We start from the raw sequence: 27,987 nt of genomic DNA, 5'->3' as shown, positions 1-27,987 counted from the left end.
TTCTCATCGACTGTCCTCGGAGTCAATACAAATGAATACGGTCGATTTGTCCCAAAAGGAGAAAAAACAACTAAGGCGAGAGGAGTGGAGAGCCATAAGGCACTTCCATACAGTAACAGCCACATGTGGTGTGAAACCTACTGTAGCTCACAACGTAATAAAGTTGCCGTCCTCTCTCATGCTTTCTTGACTACTGCTCGTCTTGGTGGGGCTGCCGTTGTGTGTAGGTGTAGTGAGGGAGCTTAAAGAGCTGCTACTGGGCAAAGAAACACTTTGTGGGAGGGGCCTGTGTGCAAATGAACCCGACGATAGGGTGTTAACATGGCTGCCACTGCCATTAGTCATACGGTGTGGCGTGTACGTCAACAGGTTGTCGTTCTCGATGATGAGGTCAGTATCATCGTCACTGTCACCCTCAGCCACACTGTTGCTGTTGCTGTATTGGCTGGCATTCTGTGAGGCGGGACTGGGGGCGGAGTCATGTGAGAGGGCGGAGCCTACCGAGCCAGCCGAACTGTTGCCAGCAGATGTTTTACTCGCGCGGTGCATCGTGTTGTTGCGCTGATTGGCGGGTTTCACGGTCACGATGAGGTTATGGCTGTTCGCCACCATCATGTCGGTGACCTGATCCAGTGATTTACCTGCCACATCGATACCGTTCACCTCAAGAATCTCGTCGTTGACTCCCAGCAATCCTGTGCTCTCTGCTAATCCTCCTTTCACGAGGCGAGAGATGAAGATGCCGGGAACTTTCTCCACCCCTTGGGGAGTGACGCGGACACTGACGCCATCACGGATGTAAAAGCCGAGGGGTTTGTTGGTGCCATGCTTGTGCAGACGGACACGGAGGTGCGTATCGGGTAAGATGTCCACATCTATGATAGAAGAGATCTGCCGGAAATCCTGCGGAAGGCCGATGAGCAGCGATGGTTTGGACCTCTGCTTTGGTTGATGCAGACCAGCTAGGCCCTTTTTTCTTCTCTGAAGAGAGCCTGATGGAAAGGGCATGGAGTCATCTAGATCTGAAGAGAGAGAGAGAGAGAGAGAAACTAGTTATTTATAAAGAGAGAGATAGACAGAAAAACCTGACATTTGTCTGCTGCATAATTACATTGAAACCAGTCATAGAAAAGACTACAAAAATACAAACCACTGATATTACAAATACATGCACATTAGCAGTCATAGGTTCGGAATTATTACGTTTATACAACATTTCTGAATGAAGGTCACCAAGGCTGCATTTATTTGATCAAAATTAATGTTATTTTTAAAAATAACAGAAGAACTGTTTTATATTTTAATATATTTTAAGATGCAATTTATTCCTGTGATGGCAAAGCTGAATTTTTATCAGCTACTACTCTACTCTTCAGTGTCACAGTTTTAAAACATTTCTTACTAATCTCACTATTCAAAATAGTTGTGCTGCTTAGTATTTTGGTGGAAACCATGATATATTTTTTTCAGGATTCTTCTGAAAAAATTATTCTTATTCTCTTATAAGAAAGTTCACAAGAACAGCATTTATTTGAAATAGAAATCTTTTGTAACATTAATTTTAATGTCTTTATTGTCCCTTTGGCTTGATTAATCGAATGCCTTCTTCCTGAAAAAAAATATTCTTCAAATAAAAACTTACAGACCCCAAAAGCTTTTGAACTGTAGTATATACACCCCCAATACATAAATTACATTCTAGTCCTGAGAATAAGAAATTATATAAATAAAAGAAAACTGAAACTGAATATAGAGGGATCCTCATTTTTTTGTTTGTTTTCCAGACAACAGTTAGGGTGTGCTAAATTTAGTTTTGTCCACTAAAATGAACTACCAAATAAAATACTGTTTCCTGTTACTAAAAATGATTTCAAGGAGATACAAAGCACCTCTCTATGTGATTCACCATCTATCACTGTGACCTAATTTATAAAACTGATTTAAATATGGTTTTATTCAATTTTAGATTTATTATTTTCAATGTTTCCTGAAAGAATTCAATATGACATTGACTGCTAAATGTTCATAATGAGCAATAAAGATTGGAAAAAACAGAAGAGACCCCATCCTAATAAAAACCGAGAAGCAGGGATGGATGGATGAACAAACAAGGATTGTTATAAATCTGTCCAAGGCACTTGCAATAGGTCAAGAGTCACGAGACTGAATCAGATTAAAAGGCAGATTAAGCAAAGCCTCTCTCACAGCACATTATATTCACTGTTCAGAAGATCCAAACAATCACAGCGGATATGTCTGACTAGAAAAAGGAAAGAACAAGACTCGTTTTAGCCAATGAGCAGGTAACAGAGAGCCCTCCTGACTGGAATCTGGTGGGAGGTAACATGCGTCAGCAGGGAGAATGTTTTTTGGTTATTTTTAAACAGCGGCAAGGTTTTCGAGCGTGGGTCTTTGCAGAGAAGTCTTTTTGTGATTATGAGAGCACAGTCTGCTGGGAGTAGAAATAGCAGGAAGTCATCAACACCTTCCCCTCAGTCTGCTGACTAACATTAAACTGTGTGCGTGTTTTCTGCAGTGTGTACATTTAGTTCTACAGCTTAATAATTAACCTTCTAGATTTGTAAGTTTTCAGAAGATTCCGGAGTGTTTGCCAGGACATACAGTAGTTATGTGGTTTTTAAGGTTGCTACGCAGTTGCTAGGTGGTTCTTTATTGGTCCAAGTCAAAAGAGCTCAACACCAAGTCTGTATTGTTTATCCAAGTTGCAAATTCAATTTATGGGGTTTCAAGTGAACAAAATCATCACATTCCTGGAAAACTGATATAAAATAGAAATGAAGCTGGCTTTTTGCAATATGAAAGAATGTAAGTAAATAAAAATAAAATACATAAAACAATTATTTGTGGTTTATAGCTAACACACAAAATGCAAGTATGTAAGTCTTCTTAGAAAAAAAGTGTATCACTTTAAGTGATCATACATCATATTATTTTTTTATGCAATATCCTAAAATATGTACAACCCGAATTCCGGAAAAGTTGGGACGTTTTTTAAATTTTAATAAAATGAAAACTAAAGGAATTTCAAATCACATGAGCCAATATTTTATTCACAATAGAACATAGATAACGTAGCAAATGTTTAAACTGAGAAATTTTACACTTTTATCAACTTAATTAGCTCATTTAAAATTTAATGCCTGCTACAGGTCTCAAAAAAGTTGGCACGGGGGTAAAAAAGCAAGCAGTTTTGAAAAGATTCAGCTGGGAGAACATCTAGTGATTAATTAAGTTAATTGATATCAGGTCTGTAACATGATTAGCTATAAAAGCTTTGTCTTAGAGAAGCAGAGTCTCTCAGAAGTAAAGATGGGCAGAGGCTCTCCAATCTGTGAAAGACTGCGTAAAAAAATTGTGGAAAACTTTAAAAACAATGTTCCTCAACGTCAAATTGCAAAGGCTTTGCAAATCTCATCATCTACAGTGCATAACATCATCAAAAGATTCAGAGAAACTGGAGAAATCTCTGTGCGTAAGGGACCAGGCCGGAGACCTTTATTGGATGCCTGTGGTCTTCGGGCTCTCAGACGACACTGCATCACTCATCGGCATGATTGTGTCAATGACATTACTAAATGGGCACAGGAATACTTTCAGAAACCACTGTCGGTAAACACAATCCGCCGTGCCATCAGCAGATGCCAACTAAAGCTCTATCATGCAAAAAGGAAGCCATATGTGAACATGGTCCAGAAGCGCCGTCGTGTCCTGTGGGCCAAGGCTCATTTAAAATGGACTATTTCAAAGTGGAATAGTGTTTTATGGTCAGACGAGTCCAAATTTGACATTCTTGTTGGAAATCACGGACGCCGTGTCCTCCGGGCTAAAGAGGAGGGAGACCTTCCAGCATGTTATCAGCGTTCAGTTCAAAAGCCAGCATCTCTGATGGTATGGGGGTGCATAAGTGCATACGGTATGGGCAGCTTGCATGTTTTGGAAGGCTCTGTGAATGCTGAAAGGTATATAAAGGTTTTAGAGCAACATATGCTTCCCTCCAAACAACGTCTATTTCAGGGAAGGCCTTGTTTATTTCAGCAGGACAATGCAAAACCACATACTGCAGCTATAACAACAGCATGGCTTCGTCGTAGAAGAGTCCGGGTGCTAACCTGGCCTGCCTGCAGTCTAGATCTTTCACCTATAGAGAACATTTGGCGCATCATTAAACGAAAAATACGTCAAAGACGACCACGAACTCTTCAGCCGCTGGAAATCTATATAAGGCAAGAATGGGACCAAATTCCAACAGCAAAACTCCAGCAACTCATAGCCTCAATGCCCAGACGTCTTCAAACTGTTTTGAAAAGAAAAGGAGATGCTACACCATGGTAAACATGCCCCGTCCCAACTATTTTGAGACCTGTAGCAGAAATCAAAATTGAAATGAGCTCATTTTGTGCATAAAATTGTAAACTTTCTCAGTTTAAACATTTGCTATGTTATCTATGTTCTATTGTGAATAAAATATTGGCTCATGTGATTTGAAAGTCTTTTAGTTTTCATTTTATTAAAATTTAAAAAACGTCCCAACTTTTCCGGAATTCAGGTTGTATAGAAATGTGAGGATGGCAATGTTATTTTAATATTATTTATGTACTATTATAGTTTTTTATTTTTAGTCCGATTATATTCATATTTTCTGTTGTCATATGCTTTTTGTTGTTTATATAATTTTTAATTTCTTTACATTTCTTTTATTTATTTTTATGTTTCAGTAATTGTCATGCATAACATTTTATGTCAGTTAGCTAAAAAAATGTTTACTTTTTTTTTTTTGGTTTTTCATCTTATATTTTATTTCAGCTTTATTTCAAAGAACAAAAATGATTTTCAGTAGCTTTTGTTTTAGTTTTAGTTAAGAATAACAACACTGGTGGATGGAAACCTGGCTAATGATATTCTTGTAGACTTGTGCGATTTATCACGGTTGTGAATATGCACGATATTGTTATCGTGGGAACTTCTAAATACCGTGAATAATTATATATTACAAATTATTCCGAATTTGGAATGCATTAAGAATACTATTCCCATCAACTGGTCAAAATGCACAACACTGCTGTATGCTGCTTAAAAGATGTGTGTGCTGCTCTGATGTAAACAAGCATGAATGAGAAGCACATGGGGGAACACGTGAGAGACGCGCTGAATGAAAGCACATTCACTCTCTGACAGCAGATGGTGCTAAACTGCAGAAAATGCAGCCTTTACTCTGGAAACCCCATAAATAAAGCAGCTGCAATACTTTCTAAAACAGGGATCCTCAAATCTGGACCTAAAGATCCACTTTCCTGCAGAGTTTAGCTCTACCTCTAATCAAACACACCTGAGCATGCTAATCAATGCCAATCAATGTCTTTGGGATCTTTAGAAAATCACAGGCAGGGTGAGTTTGATCAGGGTTGGAGCTAAACTCTGCAGCGCATTGGACCTCCAAGGCAAGATTTGAGGAAGAGGGTTCTAAAACATATTTAAATAATTTTAAATAGCCATTCAGATTTGTGTATTTGCTATGATGTTCATCGCAGTGCCAAATACTTAAGTATTAAGACTTAATAGGCTATTTTAATCTGGACTACAACATGCCATAGATATTGTTTGAAAGTGTTTTGATTTTTTTTTATTGTTAATTCACACTTTATATTAGGACTTCATTTTTAACATTAATTAATTCATTGGTTAACATAAACTGCCAATGAAAAATTCATCTTAACATTCATTCATCTGAGGTATTCTAATATTTAATAACATGTTGTTAAAATTTGCAACTATTATTTGATGAGCTAACATGAACTAAGACTTGTATTTTTTTTAACAAAGATTAATAACTTCAGTAGCAAATGTAGCTGTTGCTCATTGTGAATGTTAATTGTTAACTAATGAGATCTTATTGTAAAGTAATACCTTTGGGTCTTTATAGTTCATTTTGCACTTTAATCTGTGCAAAACTTTTATCTTTATATATTTTTCTGTATTGCTTTACTGTATTTAAATGTTCAGTTATTTTTTTTTATAAGAAAAAAAGTTATTTAACCTGTTACACTGTAATATGAGCACTTTAAAATAAAAACTAAATTTCATTACCGTGATAATACCGTTTACCATGATAAAAGCATGAGCAATTAATCACAACAGGAAAATTTAATACCAGTTTATATCCCTATATTCTTGTCCCAAAATATGGCAGTATCTCACAATCTCCAACATTTCTTGGTTCAACAGTATTTCAAACAATCTGTGCCAGCGGAAAGAAAAAGGCACAGCGTGCAACTCAAAAGGAGATCACATGATGGGGATTATATTAATTAGTCTGACTACCCAGGTTTTTCTTAAAACCCACAAACAGTAGATTACAAGCTCACATCTAATTAATTGCCATCAGGCCCCAGGGGCCTGCATGTGGACGGGGTGAAGGGTGGTGAACTCTGATATGTTGAGCAGAAGAAGACACACTAGAGAAGGCAAAAACAATAGAGATGCACAAACCATTGTCTGTGTTTGTGTGACCTCATATTTAATCTGCATAAATGTGTAAATATTTATCCTGAGAGCAGACAGCGTTGTCCATTGCATGTGACTGCATAAGTGTGTGGGTGTGCTTATAAAGAACGAACATAGCTTATATAGTATGCACCACACAGTGCCCCTCTCCCTGTCGCACTACATTAGTCTGGTGTCTGGACCCCCACAGAGATCAGGACAGCCTCTCTTATTAAACCTGCTCACGGGCTAGTGAGACGGGGTACCCAGGGAGGGTGAGTGGGAGACAGAGCGGGATCCTGGCATAATGGGCTAGCCTGAGGCTTTACAGCAGGTCCAACAACCCTCCCTGCCCCTGAAATGTGCATTATGTTTCAAGACATACAGCTAAAGTGCTAGTTTTCGTGGGTGGTGCATGTACATGAGGTGAAGGAACTGTATCTCATAACCATTACTAATTAGTGAAATGACGTGATGTATTGCTTCGAGATCAGAAGCTAATACATTGAGCTCTTAAGGATGATTAAGAGACACCATCCCCTTAGCAATCTCTTTCCCACACACATATTCACAGACAAAATGTCCAAGGCTCTTGACCGCTACTAAAATGTTCATAAATGCAAAAGCAACAACAACATTTTTTTTCGACAATTAACGTTCTAGACAGTCAGTACAAGCTTGTGTGTTCATATGTGGTTTGTGTGCGTCTGTAATCACCTTGTGTGCTGGAGTTAGTTATGAACATATTGAGAGCAGTGATGTCCAATTCGTAAACAAGTGACTTATGAATCAGTTATTTTTAATAGAGTCAGTCAAAAAGATGAAAGTCTCAAACTTGTATAGCAGTTTGAATCAGACTCGCTCAGTTAGTAAATATAGTTCAAAACCACTTCTTAGGGTACAACTGACTCTACTCAATTGCAAATCTTTTTTTTATTATTGTTATTTGTTTTTTTTTTTTATTCAGTTCAGAATTAGCATGGAACAATTAATTATAATTATAAATGCATGCTTGTTTGCATTCTATTTGCAATGTAATAAATGTATTTAATTTTTTTTTTTTATATTTCACAAAAATAATAAAATATATACATAGTAAAAATAAAAATATATAATATAAAATAGAATTAAAAAATAGAACGTCACTATAATAACAAAACAATCAAATAGGAACTCATCCACTTCTGAGTAACCATTTTTAACTGTTATTTTGTCAACTAAAATCTTAAATATTTCTTATCATTTTTTTTTACTCTGCAGCTTTGATGTCTATATGTAGAGACTGAGTCTACGCTTACACGACAACACGTTTTTAGAGTTACACATATACACAACAATGTGTTCAAAATGATTTGCGTTTACGGCCATATCACATATCCGCAAAAACGGCCAAAAAAGCTGTATTATGTATGCCAGGCCAGTAGTTGGTGCTGTCACCTATTTAGTAAACAGTACCTGTAGGGAAGTGATGATTATATGACATATATGATGTGTCTCCGCTATTGGTTGTAATATTGGTGAAGTAAATCCACACTTTGCTGAAGAAGTGTTAGCAAACTCTTGAGCAACAACAACATAACCATGTACTCCGCCATTTGTGTGTGTATGTTTGTTCGCGCTTGCCTTTAAAATCAACACGTACTGTGCATGTCTACATACCTAACACATACTACGCATGCGCATGATGTCACTTAACCACTAGTCATTTTTAAACCACTTAACATCAACCAGTTTCCACAGCAACCTCGCATTACTGTGATACTACTGTATGTATAGACTTAGTTGGGTTCAGACTGTGATGCATTTTCAGCTCGGAGTTGGACGACTATAATAGCATTACTGAACCATTTATCAGATTATGCTAGTCTGAGGGAGAAAGTAGCTTGTATTTCCAATAACCACGTGCAATTTAGACAAAGGAGACAAAGACATTTCCTTCAGCTTTTCTCTCACGCAATCCCGAAAAAAAAAATGTGTGTCTCATTTAGATTCTAAACCATAGTGGTAGAATGGTGCAGCATTAAACCAGAACCCAAACAACCGACTGCAGCAAAAGTTGTTCACAAACTCTGACTCACCTGAAAAATACAATAAAAGCATCAAAACTCTTGCCAGGTGTCTGAGGCCTGAAGGCACAGACTGAGCAGAGCTTTGTGAACATTGCTCTCTGGATTACAAAGATACAGAGACTTTTGAGACTTCCTTAGACGCTGAAACATCTGTGTCTGCGGACGAGACACTTAGTATCTAGAATTCCTTTATGCCTGAAGTTCTTAGTAAAGTGTCTTAGTAAAGTTAAATATTATAGGTTAATAATTTTAAATATGGGCATGTTAAGGTATATTTTATATTGACTCATTAATAATGCTCCTGATTCAGAGTTCATGACAATATTCTGTATGGCGTCAATACGACATTCATGTAAAGAAAACAACATTGAGGTACTGTTGAGGAACTGTTCAACAAAACCTCAATTCTTCTCAAACCACTATTAGAATCATTATTTCCTCTCCGGTTCCGTGGTGAAGTATATTATTGTATAACAGGATAGCTTATTGACTTACTGATACTACGTCTGGGCAGTGTGTTATGCTAGTGTAGAGGAGCTTATTTAGCCAGCATTAACACCTAATAATGTTGTGTTATGGCAAGGCTGGACAGCTTATTGACTGAGCCTGCACAGCACATTGGTAAGTTATTAGCTGAGCCATATATCATGCTGACTGTGGAGCCAGTGTCTCTCACCAGCACAGAATGGCTGCTGTGTCTGACAATGTGCTGATGTGATACTAGCCCTGCATGGAGAGACAATGTATCTAATATGAGCATAATTCCATGTAATTCGTTCGACGTGTGTTATCCCTATAAAAGACACACATTTTTATCTTTATGCAAATTTATAGTGGTTAAATCCTAATTACACACTGGCATATTGCACCTGTCAAACATAGTCTATTTTGCCGTCAATACTGTTGACGGTGTCCTTTAACAGTAGGCTTTATATTTATGCTCAACATAAAGTATAGATATTGTTGTCGTGAAGACAAGATCCTGGTCTGTCAGCGGCCTCCCTCTATGTCACCTATTGCAGCAGCGCGCCAGAACCGTGCCTGACGCGGCGCTGGTGCCCTGCTCCTTTTGCAGGTGACATAGAGGGTGGGCTAAAGACACAAGGAATGGACATTAGACCAGTGGAAATCTGTGCTTTGGTCTGATGAGTCCAAATTTGAGATCTTTGGTTCCAACCACCGTGTCTTTGTGCGACGCAGAAAATGTGAACGGATGGACTCTACATGCCTGGTTCCCACCGTGAAGCATAGTCATGAAAATAAAGAAAACTCTTTGAATGAGAAGGTGTGTCCAAACTTTTGGTCTGTACTGTATATACATATATATATATATATATATATATACACATACACACACACATACATATATATATACATATATAATATGCATTGTTTGATATATAGATAGTGATTTAATTAGGTTATAAATAAATTATATATTAAATAATAATAATTATAGTAATAGTAACAATGTTTAACATTAATTGTACTAAAAGATTAAATTGACAGCCCTAGTCCTTTTCGCTCTCCCTTTGCCAGAATTGTGGACAATGCCGTCTCTGTCAGTCTCTCTGTAGAGGTATAAAGCACAGGTGGACAAGCTTGTCAGGAAGAATAAAACAAGGCGGCAGCTGGAGAGCAGAGAAAAGCAGACACCTGATGCTGTTAGAGGAAGGCTGGTGACACTGCCACATCACCAGTGTGTTCACGAGGATCTCTGTCTGGATCTTATAACCTTCATGGTCTAGTGACTGAAAACTGTCCCTTTCCATTTGTGCTAAAAAGAAAATCTGCATTTTGATTTTGAACTTTTACTGCTCTAAATATATTTTCAAGTGCTTGTAGTACAGTAGCTGCTTCATAAATAAGCTAAGCGCTAAGTACAGCACTCTACAGATAACAAAAGCAGACTGAACACACAAACTTCTATGTGTACTGACACTTCTACAATGCAGCATTGTTCTTATGAGGGCACTGTGAGGACTATGACCTGTTAATATGGGCAATGAAATTAATATGCTCCTCTCACCAGTGTGAAAAAGGCCTAATGTTATAACCGACTATGAATCTTAGATGTAGGATGCTTGTCTAGTTCTGCATCTGTCCCATGTACTTCCACCCCGTCTCTCAACGGTCGTGCTTACGGCTTTGTTTGGGTGTGGCTGTCTGGAGTTCACACACACACACACACACACATACACACACAAATGTTACGAGTGCATGGATCTGACTGTCTGACCTCATCCTCTGTTACCACCATCTGGAGACTAACCCTCAGCCATATGGTCATCACAGCAACGGCAATCCCCACTGCAACACGTGCACAAGAGTTTAAGATCCATTCAAACTTAGCACTGAGCCATTACAGACACAACCACACTAGCACATTCATAATGTGTTTTTGATCTCAAATAATGACTAAAACTGTTATTAATAAACCATCTGGTTAGATCTGATTTTGCACCCTCTGAAAAAAATAATGGTAGTAATAGCAGTTATGACATCACAAATGTGATGTCATCAGACAAATCAATTCTCATAAAAACTACTGTTCGAAAGTTTGGGGTCAGTAAGATTTTTTTTAACTGTCGTCTATAGATATATAACACTTATATTGTGAAATATTATTACAATTCTTAATAACAATAGATTTTCAAATGTAATTTATTGCCGTGATGGCAAAACTGCATTTTCAGCAGCGATTACACCAATCTTCAGTGTCACATGATCCTTCAAATATTCTAATGTGCTGATTTGGTGCTCAAGAGACACTTATTATTATTATTTATAATTATTATCGAAAAAAGTTGTGCTGCTTAATAAGTTTTGCAGAAACCGCAATGTATTTTTGTCAGGATTCTTCGATTAATAAAAAGTTATGCAAAAATGATGCAACTTTACTGTCACCTTTAATCATCTTAATGAGATCTTGATGAAGATTTTTTTTTTATTATTTTTTTTATTTATATATTATCTTACTAACAACTGGTTATTATATCTTTACTTTTGAATTGTAGAGTATATCCTGCAATAAAGTGTTTTGATCGTGTGTGTGCACAATGTACCTGTGCTCTGATCAGGCACTAATGAATATGGGACTAATGTTTTTTTTTCTTTTGGGATTACTTCATGTGCTGATGAGAGCCGTGTTTATACATCTTGGGAGCTGACCGTATTAAAGGGATAGTCCCCCCCCTCACCCCCCCAAAAAAAATTTCAATTACTCACCCTCATGAGTTTTCAAACTCATATGACCCTTTTTTTCTTCTTTGGAAAAGAAAAGGAAATGCTAGGCAGAATATAAAGTAACACAAAAACAGTCTATACTGTATGATTCATGTGCTACATTCCAAGTCTTCTGTTACGCTGTTGTGTAATGAAAGTTTTGCCACTCAGAGTGACAAAAATGCCCATGTAGTGAATTCCTCTTTCTTCTGTTACCTAATTCTATTTTAAGTAACACATAATTTCTAGGGATGAGTTTAGTAGTGCCTCTGCAGACACTCTAGTGACCTTATAGAGTGCTGGTGAATTTATTGCTAATCTGAAGCAGCTTGACAAATTTTCACGATTCTTTGATCAATAGAATGTTCAAAAGAACAGCATTTATTTGAGAGAGAAATAGAATTAGTTAACATTATAAAAGGTCCTTACTGTCATTTTTAAACGATTTAATGCATCCTTACTAAATATCAAAAATCTTACTGACTCCAACTTTTGAACGGTGAAGTCTATTTACAGTACTTTTATATCTGATGTGGATTTGATAGACAACAGCCATAACTGTGCATACTAAAAATGTATTCCAGTTAACCGATTCAATTGTAATATTTGCAGAGTGATTATATGTGGTTTAAAAAAAAAAATGCCTTCATAAATAAAGTAAAAATTCCCATAAATATTTCACAAACACAATTTGTTTTTGTTTTTTTGATTGGTCATATTTGGAGTTTTTCACCATCTGTCCCCATTGACTTTTGCGGCATGGAAAACAGCAGTATGTTTTCCTTATAGAAGAAAGAACACCTTACAGGTTTGGACCAACATGACAGTGACTAAATGATGATGACATTGTTCAATGTTCAATTTTTGGGTGAATCTATCCTGGTGACATGGCATAAGTGTACACTCTCTTTTTACAATATAACCAGAAATATAGGACTACAGATCTAAACATACACACACAGATCTATCTGAATTCTAAGGCTTGCCTCCATGCTTTTGTGTTGCTACTCCCACTGAGTGAAATTAAGTTCTCCCAATTAAACAGAGTTCCTCCTATTTGCACTTCCTCCTTGAGGTGATGAGGAAATACATATCTTTCCAAGTTCCTGTGCTATTTATGAGATCACACTGACATAGAAAGATCCTCTTCTCATTTCATATGTTCTCCTGAAACCATTCTAGTGTGATGCACAGCACTGCTCAATGCCTTTGAATGGAAAGAATGATAAACAGCTATTCCCAGCACCCCTGCTGACTCTATAGGAACTATACGAACAGCGTGCATTCTCCAAATAACCCGCAGGTCGAGCAAGCATTCTTTTTATTTTGCACCGTCTCTCTCAAAGGCAGCACACACCCTTATGTTTAACACATTTTTGTGCATGCTTTTGCTTTTTAACATAATGCATATTTTATCTGAGAATACGGAATGCCCTTCTGTCATCAATTTTTCGTGTCTCACAAATGGCCCTATAAATAAATGTAAAAACAACGTGTCACACAGGGAGTGGTGAATAAAGGCCACTACCAGAACCAAGTCTTACATTAGCCACAACCAGTTTAGCAAGTATGCAGTTAAAAATGGGAGAAATGTCATCTCAGTCATGGAATCTCCCCATGTTTCTCTTGCACTCTGTTCTTCACTACGCAGTACCTTCCATTTGTATGGTTTGCATGGTGATTGGCCGTATGATAGCACACCTGTGGAGCAGACCAGTCAGTCCAACTCAGACCTGCCTTTGTTCTTTAATTTTCTCATGATTGTCTTAGCAATATACTGGCTATTGACCTGTTGGCCAACAGTCAAGCAGATGTGCACTGAAATATCAAATGTAAACATCAGCGTTATCATCTCTCATGGCTGTATGTGCAGTTTAACAACTTCACATGAATTTCAGATTTGGTTTTTAAAGTTATAGTTCAAAATGAAAGCTCATTTTTTCCTTTTCTTCATATTTTTTCTTTCTTCCGTGGAACACAACAGGGAATTTCTGAAGAATAGCCTGGACACGTTTTTCAATATAATGAAAGGGAATGGGACAGACAAGCTCCAAAAGAGACAAAAAAAGGTTCCTAAAAAAGGTCTACATGACTTGTGTGCTACATTCCAAGTCTTCTGAAGATATATGATAGCTTTGCAGAAAACGGACCAAAATTAAAGTCAATATTCACTTACATGCTCAATATCTACCAGTTTTGCTTTGTGCATTGATGAGAGATCATGAGAGAAGAAGCAATGATTCATTCACAGAACAGACTTTCTTTACATCACAAAACCAGCTGAATGATTGTCACATATCAAACAGATTCAGTTCAAAGTTTTTATAAGAAGTCTCTTATGCTCAAAAAGGCTGCATTTATTTGATCAAAAATACAGGAAAAAAGGGTTTTATTTTAATATATTTTAAATGTCATTTATTCCTGTAATGACAGAGCTGTTTTTTTTTTCATGTGATATATATATATATATATATATATATATATATATACACACTTTGCTTTCTTTTTTTTGAGGATCCTTTGATGAATAGATCATTTAAATAAAACAAACATAATATATATATATATATATATATATATATATATATATATATATATATATATATATATATATATATATATATATATATATATATATATATATATATATATATATATATATATATAATAAATATATATATTTTTAAATATAAATATTTTTAAATATAAAAGTCTTTACTGCCACAATATATTTCACATATGCTGAATAAAAGTATTTTTCTTTTGACTTCATAAGACTATAAGGTATAGTGTATAGAATATAATGAATGATTTGCATGGATCATTTTAATTTAATTTCTTTTTCTAATCAGTGACATCAATGGTGCAATACATGGGTGCAGTATTTTTAAATCATTTTGAAACACGAATCAGACTATCAATAACAATTAAATTTTCTCTGTTTTTTTTTATTTTCACAAAGTTATCCTATCTTCAGAAAACTTGTAATATAGCACACAATTTGTATGGTCTAGTTTTATCAAGCTATTTTGACCTTTTTAAAGCTTGACAGCTATGATCACGAACTGTCCTTGAACAGAAAGAGCATCAAAATTTCTCCTTTTGTTTTTCATGGAAAAAAGAAAAACCATCCAGGTTTGGAACGACACGAGAGTGAGAAAATAAAGACAGAACTTTCGCTTGGCTGAACTTCCTTTAAAATGTCCCTACAACAGGAAACAAAGACAATGTGATAAGAATTAAACTGTTAAAAATACAAAACATGTTACAATATCCTTCTTTCCACTTGATCTTTCTTTTGCCTTCCTTTGCTTTCATTCAACTGTCCTTCATGCACTTTTAAAGCAGCACAATGCAAATGGATTATTTTTTACTGTAACTGTTAGGATGATGTTTCCATAATATCCAAGATGTCAAAACAAAAACAGCATGGAAAGCACATGTTACACCGACATTGCCATCCAGATAACCCTGTGTATTATATATAGCATACTCATTAAGCATAGACAAGTGCAGGCACGAGCGTGCACACACACACACACACACACAGAGAGAGAGAGAGAGAGAGAGAGAGAGAGGGGGCCCTAGGGTGCAGACCAGCTTCTGAATCCTCAGATCATTGTGCACAGAATGGGCATGTGGGGAAATATCCTTCCCATTCTTCCACTTCCTGCTAAAACCAGCAATACAACCAATGGGATTTACACCTGCCTGCCACATATGATCTTCCTCACTTATTAGCTGAGGACATAACGACACAAACTCGACTTATTCAACTAAGTAGGTTTAGAAAAGGACATAGAGAAAAATTATTTTGCTTCAAGGCGGTTTCAGCCTATATACAGTGTCAGTTACTAATAAGACACAGGGTTTCTCTTTAACTCGATATATTCACACACAAATACTCCTATGTGTTTCCTTGAGGCATGACAGCCGCATAAAACAACATCTCTAGGCTCTGGGGTCTCTCTTGAAGTGGCTGTCTTCTTATTAGCCATGTGTTCCCAGCGTGGAGAGAAAACCTAGAGAGCTACAAGAGTTGAAAAAAGCCCAGTGGCTTTGTTACACTTCTATTCATCATCTTTTCAATGAGATTTCTCTTGCTGTGTGAAGTCTCCCACATCTTTGAGTGGCCTGTATAACATCTTCACAGACACTGCAAGAGTCCAGATGGTTTACCCAAAAACTAGAAAATTAAATAAATAGAGAAAATGTATATTATAGCATGTTTTAGCTGGAAAACAACAAACTATGACTTACATTCTAGAAAATATGGCAAATAAAATATAGCATTCTTCATGAAACTCCAAACATTTAAACTAATAACTTATGTGTGGCTATAAATTGCACTTTTGGCAAAGTTTTCTTTTATTTTATTTTTTTTAAACAGCTTAAAAGCACATTTCAGTTTATTTTCCCTTGAAATGTAACCCACAACCATGATGTTGCTAGCGTCATGCTGTAATGTCAATATTGGAAGAGCTCCAAAAATTTAATCCATTTTATCCCTTCACAGAAAAGAAATAAAATACACATTTGCAGTCTACTAATCTACTTGTTTTTTTGTTTGTTTGCATACATGCCATGCAAACAATAGAGGAATATGTCTGTCCTTGTTCATTTCAATCACTCATCATATCCGTTTATCCATAATCACATCGCTTCTTCGCTCATGGCTTGAGATAAACACTTCCTTCAAGCCGCTCAATGAACCTCATCAATGTATTTGAACAATTTTATATCAAGAGTGATGGCACGGCTCATGTTAAATCATTACAGATTTATAGCAAATGAGATTATATATCTCTGTATACTCTGAAAAAAAAAAAAGTATCACAATAACAAAAATAAATTGTTTCTCCACGTTGGCCCCCAAAAGTTGCATGGCTGTGTGTAACTGGTCCCCATCTGTTTAGGGAACACCATTATCTGCTGGGATGAATGAGTATGGCCACTCAGTGAGATGAGCTCATACTAAAAGCCAGATCAATCTCTGTCTCGGTCTAAAAGCCCCAGTCAGAGATATGAGAATAGGGTGGAGATCTGATTAGGGACCTCTGATAATCCCACCTGCTCACGGGATACATCCCATCCTCATGTCAATCAATCTATTCACAACCAGTCCGTTACATTTACAGTTAGCAGAAAACCTTAAAAACATCTGTGTTTGTTCTCAGTGTCTGTGTTTCTATATGTACTGATTGTGTTGCTGGGATTATTATAACATTTAGGAGACATATTCTATCTGATGCCGTTTTATTTTTTTTAATTTTGTTATGTATGATCCTGTGCTCTGTCTATATACATCTTTACGTAAGGGATAATGTACTTCCAGCCAGTTGTTATCGCAGAATAACCTGACAGGGTGAGCCATAACAACCGGCTGGATGTACATTATCCCGCTTATTACACAGATACTTGCTACATAAGTAAATAATTAGACACAAAAGATTGATTTGAGGTGAAAAATTTGAACGTAAAAAACATCCTTTAAGATAGCAGTTGCGAGCAAGCGCATTTAAGGGACATACAACCTTTCATTACATAAATAATTAAGCCGATAAATTATATTGATTTAAGGTGAAATTTTTTGGAAATTTACTAGTTTGTTAGTTATCGCAAAAAGGCAGCAGCTGCATTTGTATGAAACGAGAGTATGACATAGGCTAATTAAATAACTCTACACATTTAAATGAGTTTTAATATTTTTTTTGCTAACCAAACGCAAAGCTTCCACAATGAAAAACTGTTCCTAGCAAGATTATACTGTAGCACCGACTATAGTGTATAGCACGCAACTGACCAATCAGAATCAAGTATTCAACAGAGCTGTGTAATAATGTTTGTTAACAATGTAAATGTCTATACTGTGACCTTTGATATATTGCATCCTTGCTGAATAAAATAAAAAACTCTTACTGACCCCAGAGTTCAGTAGTGTGTATCAGTGAATAACTAACATTTTTGCGTCACAAATCTTATCTCACAAATCACATGTTTGTTAATGACATGAAGGTAAGAAAATAATGACAGTACTTTGTTTTGGGCAAACTTCCATTAAATGTCCTTACAAAAGATTAAAAAAAAAAAAAAAAAAAAAAAAAAAAAACAGTGATAAGAATCAAACATGTTGCAATATCTTTTTTTTTTTTTTGACTTGATCTTTCTTTTTCCTTCCTTTTCCTTCAGTGTCAGTACATTGTAAATATTATTAGTAGTTTTTACAGGAAAAAAATGCTACTGTATGTTTTTTGTTTTTTTTACTGTAAAATGCTGTCAAATTTATGTTTTTGCAAATAAAACTATGAATAACAGTATTGGCCTTGTTTTATGGACAGGCAACAAAAATGACTAAATAAATAAATACAAGTAGTACATATGTCATATACTGTTTTCCATTTCTTCTGATGAACAGAAAAATTAATGAATTAAACTAATTCAAATTTAGAACCACTGATAATCAAACCTGGTACTTGCATATTGCTTGTTGTCATTTTTGACATTTATTCAAGGCATTTACATTTTGGGTGAACTATTCCTTGCTATATAAATCATAAACAAAATATATTTGCAGATATCCATGTTAAATGTTCATCAGCACAGCAGTTCTTCAGGCAGGCGGAGGTTTCTGTTCAATTATGCATGCATTATCATACTGACGCATTTAAAACTACATTCCTAAGAACGTGTCCCGCCGGTTGTTAGTTCCTGTTCTTTTTTCCCCTTAGTGACACAAACATGTCAACCATCAGATGTCATATATGAACATTATCCTACAATTAAGAGCTAATATCCCTCAAACAATGGACTACACAATCAAATCATATCAGTATCCAGTCTTTTGAATAAACTCACAGTTATGTGGGGTAAGTTAAAGTGAAGCACCAGGCTGTAAAATGAACTGGTGTTATCTGTTAACTCTGATCAGAGGGAAGCTTTTGTCACCCAGATGCTTTTATCATGAGGAGGGTGAGAGCTACAGATAAGTAGCTACATTCCAAAGACTGGAAAATGTGTATGTGAAAGAGTGAAAGCGAGCTTAGTGATCAAAACAATGAAACGACAACAGCAAATGGGAATTGTGGGAACTCTACAGTACAACTCCAAGCCACATTAATGCTAAAAGGAAATACGATCCAAAACCCAGACTTTTAACACAGCCCCTCATCCACAAGGGCAGGGAGTCAAATCTAGTTGCATGGACTTTCTGGCTCTTATGACTGGCTCAGACAGATATATCTTATCTTAAATGGCAGTGGTTTCACACATTATGGTAATAATCCCGATGCTTGCAATGAAAAGCTGCACATATTTGGTTGGCTGTTATGTCACCTTTAGTTAGGAATTTACGTTATTCATACACAACCCCATACGTGTAAACAGTAAACAAGCTGTATTAGTATAATGATTAAGAATGAACAATAAATAGGAACAACTAAGATTTTGATTTATCATGTAAGGGTGTGTATGAAGATACGTCGGTTTAAAACTAAATATCTATCGAGTTTCTCATTACAGAATTACTGTGAACATATAATGAGGTCTATCTGTTATGCAAATTATGATTTATCTCTTCGTTATGTCTTAAGAGCCTTTACACACGCACTATGACACTCTCCCAGCTAAAACAATTAGTCGGTCCCAAAAGAACCCACTTTTTGTGTCATTAATATCAATGACATTGGTTCCCGAAGTTCCCTTATTTTACATTCTCTACATTTGATGTTGCCATAACTTAGGAGTAATATGCTATAGATTTTACTTTTACATTCAGGTGTAAGGTTCACACATGACGGGCCGCCAAAAACATAACCAGATTCTTTCAGACAAACATCCACAGCTGCGAATGAGCAGTGGCACTTTATAGATCATTTCCACCATAACGTCATAAAAAAAACTACACAGAATCTGCACCAGCTGTATTATTTATACACTATTATAGTATACAGTACACTCTAATAGTATTTATTAATATTATTCATATTTGGATTGAGCTTTTTTTTTTTTTGGTATTTTGAGTTTTAATCATTTAAATTCTTGTGTTAGTCATTTCTTAGTCATGTGCTCCAGTCAAGTTTATTCCTTTATTTTTTTTATTGTTAATTTTTTTTAAGTTTTAGTACTGCAACTTAACATTTTTTAATTATTCTAATTATTTAAAAAATAATACTTAAATTATTTTCAAGTTTCAAATTTTTACGCTTTATTTAATATTTACACTGTTTGGTAATAAGAGTCTAGTACTTTTCCATCCATGTAACAGATCTTACCATGTTTACATTCCAATAATTCCATAGATTTCCCTTAAAAACCTCTTAAGAAAGATTCCATCCCTAACTATTATCAACAGCTGTAGGACCTTAGTTGAAACTTGGTGTTGAAATGATAAAACTTTCACATGGCTATCAAGCGATTAATCCAAATTTAATCCCTTGGCTAAATAAAACAGTTCCCTTTTTGTGTCTTTTAAAACTCCGAACAATGGTGCTCAGTTCCTTTCACAGTGGATTAGAGAGAAACAAACAGAACAATGAAATAAAGAAAGAACAATTTGACAGAGAAAAACATTCCTAATAGCATTAGCGAAACATTTCCTCAGTGCGGGAGTTCAGATTTAATAAAACTCATTGAGTCTGACAAGGCATTAAGAGTGATGAAGAAACAGGAAGGGAGAGCGAGAGGGTTGCGGAGATGGCAGAAAGACAATATAGACAAGAAAGGACATCAAGAAAGCGTCAAAGAGAGAGAAGGAGAAAGAAATGAGGGTGTGGGCTCATCACTCCTCCGCACCGCTATCAGACTCAGCACCTCGGGGCTGGCGCAGTGCCACTACAGTCATGAAACAGAGATGGGCCCCGACTGGCACCATCTAACACTGACGCCCACCCATCATAACATCTCATCACAGCCCATAACGGTCCTCATCCTTGTGCACAACATCACACTGCTGGAATGACTTTTATTCCCTCTGGAGTCAAATATTGATAACGACATACGACAGCACAAGATGATACATCATTTTAATGCCTCTCTCACACATGCATCAGCTATGCTGTATACATATCCCTTTTCCACATTTGCAAAAAATGCATTTGGACAATTTAGCAATATCAAAATGCCCATATCATGGTTGGATTTTGTTAAGATGAATGTTAAAGGTGAAGTGTGTGGTTCCTGCACTGCTAGAGCTCCAAACTGCTAAAATAATGTTTCAAACACCTAAACTCCTATGAATGCACCAGCAAAGATGCATTAAATTAATCAAAAGTGACTGTAAAAACATTTATAATGTCAAAAAATAAATGCTGTTCTGTTTGTACTTTCTAATCATTATAGAACCCTGAATGTACAATGCCTAATACAATGTATTAGGCAGCACAATATTGACAATCCATATCGACATTAATAAGAAATGTTTCTTGAGTCCCAAATCAGCATATTAGAATGATTTCTGAAACATCATGTGATAACAGCATTGCCATCACCGTAATAAATTACTATTTTTACTGTATTTTTGATCGAATAAATGCAACTTTGGTGACCGTAAGAGACTTGCTTGACTTATTGTCAAAAAACCTACTGAGTCCAATTCATTCACATTCAGGTGCTCATTGGTTGGACAAACAGGAAGCCCCTTCTCAAACGCAAACTATACTGTAGGTTCTTGTCATGATTGACCAAACAAACTGATTTCAAACCGATTCTGTTTGACAGAATTTAGAATTTACACACTTTACCTTTAAAGCTTCAAAGTTATATCAACCATTTGACCTCGCTGTGATATACATGCAGTGTAGTGATTTACCTCTCCTTTGAATGATAATCCGAAGCAGCGGATTGGCCGAGGACAGTGCTTTGTGGAAGTTGTCATCATTGTTGATTGGAAGCAGATCTCCATGGACGTCGGCATATCCCAGCAGCACATCCACTCCGGGGATCCGGTGAATGGTCTGCAGCAGCTGGTAGAATTCCTGGAAGCCCCCGGCTCCTTTCCCCTTCAGGGCAAACCTGCGGTACTCCGCCTCAAACTGCAGGACAACCACAGTCATGTTAAATGATATCAAAAAACACAAAGCTCTTAATGCAGAGCACTTAGCTTTGTAGGTCAATTTTGACATCAACAAATTATGACCCTGTAAAATATGCAAATTTGATCCATGTCTTTTTTTTGTACTGAAACTTGGACAGTGACTTTACACACAGATGTGTCTTTGCGTGAAAAGTCTGTAGTCACATTCAGTGCCAGTTCCTCGTACCAACTTCACTTGCTCCTGCAGCTGCAGAGCTGTTTGATGTGCACTTGCAGCTCGGAGGAAGCCATTAAGGGAAAAAAAAGCAGTGTGAAACAAAGTGAGGGTCAATCTAATCAAGTGCTGTAGATAAAGGGAAAGATGAGAACAGTGGCATTAAAAAGCTGAGCTTCTCCAGACCACACACACACACACTGAGCGGATGGTGAATTCATCTCAAGAGCTCAGCTGAACATATTGGACAAAATCAGTCAGATCTCTCAGTTTGTGAGGAGGAACTGCATTCGAACCAAAGATTTTCTCCAGTATCCATGGAGCATACCATACATATGGGAATGGAGAATACTAGTGAAAATATACACCGAGAGTTTTTTTTATTAGAGCCATGTACCCATTCACAAAAATAATATCAAAGGCTTTTTTTCTGTGGGAGATAACAAGAATGAAAGATGTTGGTTCTTACAGGCAGCTGTGTTTCATCTGGACATACACGAATGCACAGAAATCTTATAGATGTGATAATCAGGGACTGTAATTTTGATTTTGATGAAATTTTGATGCATTTGATTAAAAGGGTGTTTTTTATTCTGCAGTCCTGTTTGTTTCTCTCCTATACTTTCATCTTTTTAAAATTAAGAGAGGAAAATTACATTCCCTCTCCTAGTATACATCCTTGGTCTTACTGTGAACAATTAATTGTGCAAGTTATTATTATTAGCGTTTCATCTCTTATTAACATAACTTGCTCAGCTATCATGTGACCACTTTTACAGTCCAATTATTTCTTGATGGATGAAATCAGGTCTTACATTTTTTTTCCTTGTTGAATATCCTGTTTCACTCAGGAATGGGTCACATTACAGAAGTAAAATGTTAATCTGTCAATAGAAGGACTGTCATTTTAGAGATGAAAATAAAATTGCCAATAATTTTTTTTTCCCCACACATTGCACAACTTATTTGAATATATGCAGCATCCCACTTGAAAACATTAAATCCCCTCCCCCTTTAAAACAAGCATCAACACCTTTAAAATAATTATTCTTATTTAATGCAAGAAAAAATTGCTGTTATGTGGGACTACCACAGTCTCCATAGCAATAAAGATAAAAAGGCCACACCTGTCATACCAATGAAAACATGGCCTGTCAGAGAAAAGACATCAGTATGACTTGTCCAACACAAACCTCAAACTACATGATCACCGAAAACGCCATTCATTTGTAATAGTATCCCATCAAGAGTTAAAGAAAAGTAGAAAAGAAAACACTTCCTTCCAATTTCCTCTCAGGAAGAAAAGAGTGTCGCCAAACACATTGCACTGCCGGTTATGAAACCCAAAACCACATGCAGGAGGATTCAGGTGATTGAATTAACCAGTTCAGGCAAAAATGATAATATATGACACTATTGCATCCGGACCTGCATGGAACTTCACTTGAATCTTTCTAAACAGCCCTCTTCTGTTTACTGTTCTCCTCTCACATATGCCCTGCACACCCAACATTTCTCAAGAATGGCGGGATAATAAAACATATCCTGCTCTGTTTGGCAGATTGTGGTTGAGGTTTTCCAATAAGTATACTGGGCACATTGACAACAAACTACTCAAGTACATCAGAGACCAACAATCTGTGTCTTTAGTAATAATAGACGCCATGAGAAACGTAATAATATATATGAACTATTTTAAACACACATCAGTAGTTATGGCTGTTTGCCTGTTAATATTCATCCATGCACCATCAGATGTAATGTACTAAATGGACTGTTTCTTCTCATAAATTAAGCCTTTTTACACATCTGTATTGCCTGAGATGAATAGATTTATCACAATGACATTTTAATTTAGACAATTGTTGAGTGCTATTATACAACAGTGGATCTCAGCAAGGCCAGAGGCTACTAGGGGCCTTAGCAAACCTGGAAAATAATGTAAATTAATATAATTATTTGATATATTCCATAAATTTATGTTTTCTAGCAATGCCAAGCTTTAAGCTATTTTATTAAGTAGAAGCTGTGAGCTCAAATATTTTTAAATCCTTATACTCAATGATTATTCTTGATCCAGTCTGGCTTTTGGTTTGGCTTCTTTTGGAACCATTTTCACCAATAGATAAGAAATTCACTAACTGGTCAATATGTGTCTTAAACATAAGATATTAAAATATTTATATAGCAACATCACTGGCAATGCTTCTGTAGCATTGAACATCAATAAGGTTATCATTACCTGTGGCCTCGTGTTACCTTTATTCCAAACAAATGCACCTTTGGCTCATGTTATTGCTTATTAACACCTGCTTACTTCTTGTAATCGAAGAAAACAGTCGAATTATCTTGGGTACAGAAACTGAACCAGCATCTTATGGAGGTTATGTAGCAGGCTACACAGCTGTGCTAATTTGATTAATGCCTCTCAGATGCATCATTATGATCTGATTCTTCCTGGACTGCGGGATTCGGTTTTTTGTTATTAGTATGTAACATGCATAATTGATCAACAAGGCCCAGTCGCCTCAATGCGCAAGCCTGTTTATCGGTAGAATCCTTCACACTGCACCAGAACCGCGTTTCACATCACACGGACCGGACAGAGACATGATCCCGTCCGAACGCTTGTCTCGCGCCTCGTAGTCTGACACATACAGCACCATCAGCGTTTCTCTCTATGGATGGATTAGTACACAAACCACAACACTGATGCGCCGGATTGAAAACCCTCCAATTACGAACACGCTCCCGAGGAGGGCTGCGTAAACAGCAGTGTTTACATATGCACGCTGTCAAACGCAGTCTAATGCAGTATTTATGGGATTCACTTACTTTGCTCTTCACCTCCACCACACTCTCCTCGTTTTTCAGCGGCGTCCTGTGATGCCGTGACATGTTTGGGATATATATATATATTCCCACGGGCAGTATCGCACAAGAGTGCCCCTAGATACAAGAGTCGGCTGCCAGAGATCGTGTGCGCAGCATGAGTTGAAACTGACAGTCGTGATCCGCAGTACTGCTTCACAGGCTGGACTGGACTGATTTGTCCAGGTGGTGGGCGGGGCCAGTGGCTTTCTGTAACACTGACGTCAGACGGAACGCCGCTAGAAGGCGTGGTCGTGCGTAGTATCACATGTAAACCTAATGTTTCTTTGAGGGTGGAACATAAGAATTCATTATGACTCAGTGACCTCATTGTGTTAATAACGATATAAAAATGACATCATCACTATTAACATAAAGTTTAGCAACATTTCCACTCAACAGAAAAGATTCACAGGAAATATCAGGGTTGTTATGTGGTGTTTTTTTTTTTTTTTTCTAAATTCATGATGTCTTTATCCCTGCAGGGTTTGCTGTGAAAACTACGTTTTAGGGGACTATGGGGCTAGTTGTCACACTTTTTAGGTTTATACTTATCATACAGTTACATATACATATATATTATAGTTGTCGCACAGGGTATATTTTTGAAAGTCGGTTTCTAGAAAAGTCTTGTTGAGGAACATAAATATTGAACACATGTTGACCTTTTGCAACAACATGATTCAGTTTTGGAGCATGTTGTCCCACTATATTTGGTAAAGTTTTCACAATGTAACCTGCCTTTTAACAGCATTTGGTCAACTTTAAATATAGTAAAATAATTCAGAAATACAAAACAAACAGGAAAATATAAAATGTTACCTTGTGACAGCATCCTTCTGTGACAACTAGCCCCGGACCATCAACTGTATTCTTCAAAATATCTTTTGTGTTCAGCAGAAGGAAGAAATTCAAAGAGGTTTGGAATAGCTTGAGGGTGAGTAAATGAGTAAATGATAACAGAATTTAAGTCATCACGTGGTCCCACTGAAAGTTTGCTGAGGCCCTCTAGTGGGCCCTGGCCTTGTGGTTTTCTTAAAGTTTGCCTGTTCTCTCAATGAATGATTTAATACCAGAGATGCTTATAATTAGAACAGTTCCTCTATGATTCTGAGAAGAACTAACGTTAATGTTTAGAAAATGTTAGAAACAAGGAAACTTAAAATGTATAAGCATTTCAGTGTACTGTTAACAACTTATAGAGAAACTGTTAACTTAGCCCATCTGTGTACAAAACATTTGCTCACTAAATGTCCCCCTTCTTTCCCCCCATCTTTTTCTTTTTAGTGTATTTGAGCCACTGGTCTAAATAAAGCTTCTCTTTCTAGTGTTTTTCTCTTGCTGTGTGTCCAGTCTCTTCCCTGGACACCCTCTCTCCGCGGGCCTCTGTCCAGCTCGGATGATGATGGAAAGCAGAAGAATGCAGGAATGTGGAAGGAGATGATCATCCTGGTTGCTCATTGCAACGGTCAGTACTTTGATCTAGTCTGCATTTGGTCTAGACCCAACAATTTACTGGAATATAGCGGAGAAATGAAGTTTGCACGTGTCTCTCTATCACATAGGTATCAGTGACTCAGCTGACTCATAAGGTACTTGGAAAAGGTTGTTGTTTTGGACAATCCTGTTTGGTTCCTACAACATATTTAAACTCTTCCACATTTGTTTTTAATTGAGAAAATGAAGTTCCTGGAGAATTTTCAAATGTCTGCCTGACACCTGACCATGTTCTCCCCTCTGGCTCATCCATGCGCTCATACCCAAAGTATTTAACCTGTCAAACCAGATGTTTGTTAGATAAGTACCTGCTGAGACTTAAGGTCTGTTAAGTAACTTTTCACCTGAGAAACAGAAACTTGAGAAGCATTTTTCTCAAATGGCTCACTGTAATTTTAATTAAGGACAGAGGTAGAGTAGATGAGAGCTTTTGTTCCTATTAACCTGGTGTTTACAGTTTAAACAGGTGAATGGGGCTAGTATTCTCACCCAAAGAGTATTAGTTTTTAAAACCAGGTCTATTTAAGTTTGTAGTTGCTTGGGTGATGGATGCTTGAGAATGTGAGCTATTCAAGAGAGGTCTGGTTTGTACAAGCTGATAAGATATGTAATACTCCCACCTCTGCTCTTCACTTGGCCTTGTACATTCAGGATAAAATGGGGTGAAGCTCACTTGAATTATGAGAAATTGTTGTCATCATGAGCTGAATTTTATTTTATTTTATTTTTTTTGAGGAAGGGGGCTTATCGTTCGGAAACAAAAATGATGCGATAAATGATTTACAAATTTTCTGTAATCTGTCAGAGAATGGCTCACAGTTCTTGATCTCAAACGAAGCAGACTCCCTCTGGACACATTTCACTGCAAGAATATTAAGATTTGCTAGCCATTTTAAGCCAGACATAACCATTTGGTAGAGATAAGTGACTTTGTGACAAAATGAAAAGCCCTTAACAGTACAGGTCTTAGTCAAGCTGTTGACATACCTCAGTCATGTCAGTAGAATGAGCAAACATTCCGATCTTACCTGTCTGGAATTACAACTATTTTTTGTCCTCTGAATACACACTAAATTGTTCATCTCAGGTGTTTACATCTCTATTGTACCCTAAGGTCTACTTCAGAGTGTAATGAAACAAAATGACCATTCAAATCACAAAGCACCAGTGATGTTGATGTAAACATGTAAAACCAAATTAAATTACTATTTTAAAAAAAAGAGTCAGTATACAACCGTTTTCAAGATTGATAATAATAAATGTTTCTTGAGCACCAAATCAGTCTATTAGAATGATTTCTGAAGGATCATGAAGACTGGAGTAACATCTGCCGAAATGTCAGGTTGTCATCACAGGAATGAAATTAGACGATTATTAACCACAATATTGCTCCTTTTACTGTATTTTGAAGAAATAAATAAATTATTTTACCAACTCAAACTTTGATTAAGTGTTGAGTTCTCAAAAGCAACTAACAGCAGATGCTGCAATACAAAACAGGGCTCTAATTTGCAACTAAAATGGTTGCAAATGCAAATGCAAAAATTTTAATTTAACTTAATTTTCAAAGTTCAAAAGTG

General features: G+C 36.6%; 1 protein-coding gene across 1 annotated transcript; it reads right to left on the bottom strand.

Annotated features, from left to right (window-relative positions):
• Nucleotides 1-139: 139 nt before the first annotated feature.
• LOC132156113 (partitioning defective 6 homolog alpha-like) lies at nt 140-25,093 on the bottom strand. Its single transcript, XM_059564981.1, has 3 exons — nt 24,875-25,093; nt 21,601-21,823; nt 140-1,022 (listed from the first exon to the last, which is right to left on the bottom strand). The coding sequence occupies exons 1-3, from the start codon at nt 24,935-24,937 to the stop codon at nt 148-150; spliced, it is 1,161 nt and encodes a 386-aa protein (XP_059420964.1). The 5' UTR covers nt 24,938-25,093; the 3' UTR covers nt 140-147.
• Between the last annotated feature and the right edge of the window lie 2,894 nt (nt 25,094-27,987).

Source organism: Carassius carassius, chromosome 13 (genome assembly GCF_963082965.1).
Source record: "Carassius carassius chromosome 13, fCarCar2.1, whole genome shotgun sequence".
Classification (NCBI taxonomy): domain Eukaryota; kingdom Metazoa; phylum Chordata; class Actinopteri; order Cypriniformes; family Cyprinidae; genus Carassius; species Carassius carassius.
Note: the sequence above shows the minus strand (reverse complement) of the source record. Positions and strands in the feature narration are given on the sequence as shown.

What these genes read in the sequence shown, in the direction of transcription:
- LOC132156113 (XM_059564981.1), bottom strand. Translation starts at nt 24,937, where the DNA reads ATGTCACGGCATCACAGGACGCCGCTGAAAAACGAGGAGAGTGTGGTG. An exon ending in TGGTGGAGGTGAAGAGCAAA is followed by an intron (nt 21,824 to 24,874) that starts GTAAGTGAATCC and finishes GTTGTCCTGCAG; the next exon opens with TTTGAGGCGGAGTACCGCAG. An exon ending in GATTATCATTCAAAGGAGAG is followed by an intron (nt 1,023 to 21,600) that starts GTAAATCACTAC and finishes CTCTCTCTTCAG; the next exon opens with ATCTAGATGACTCCATGCCC.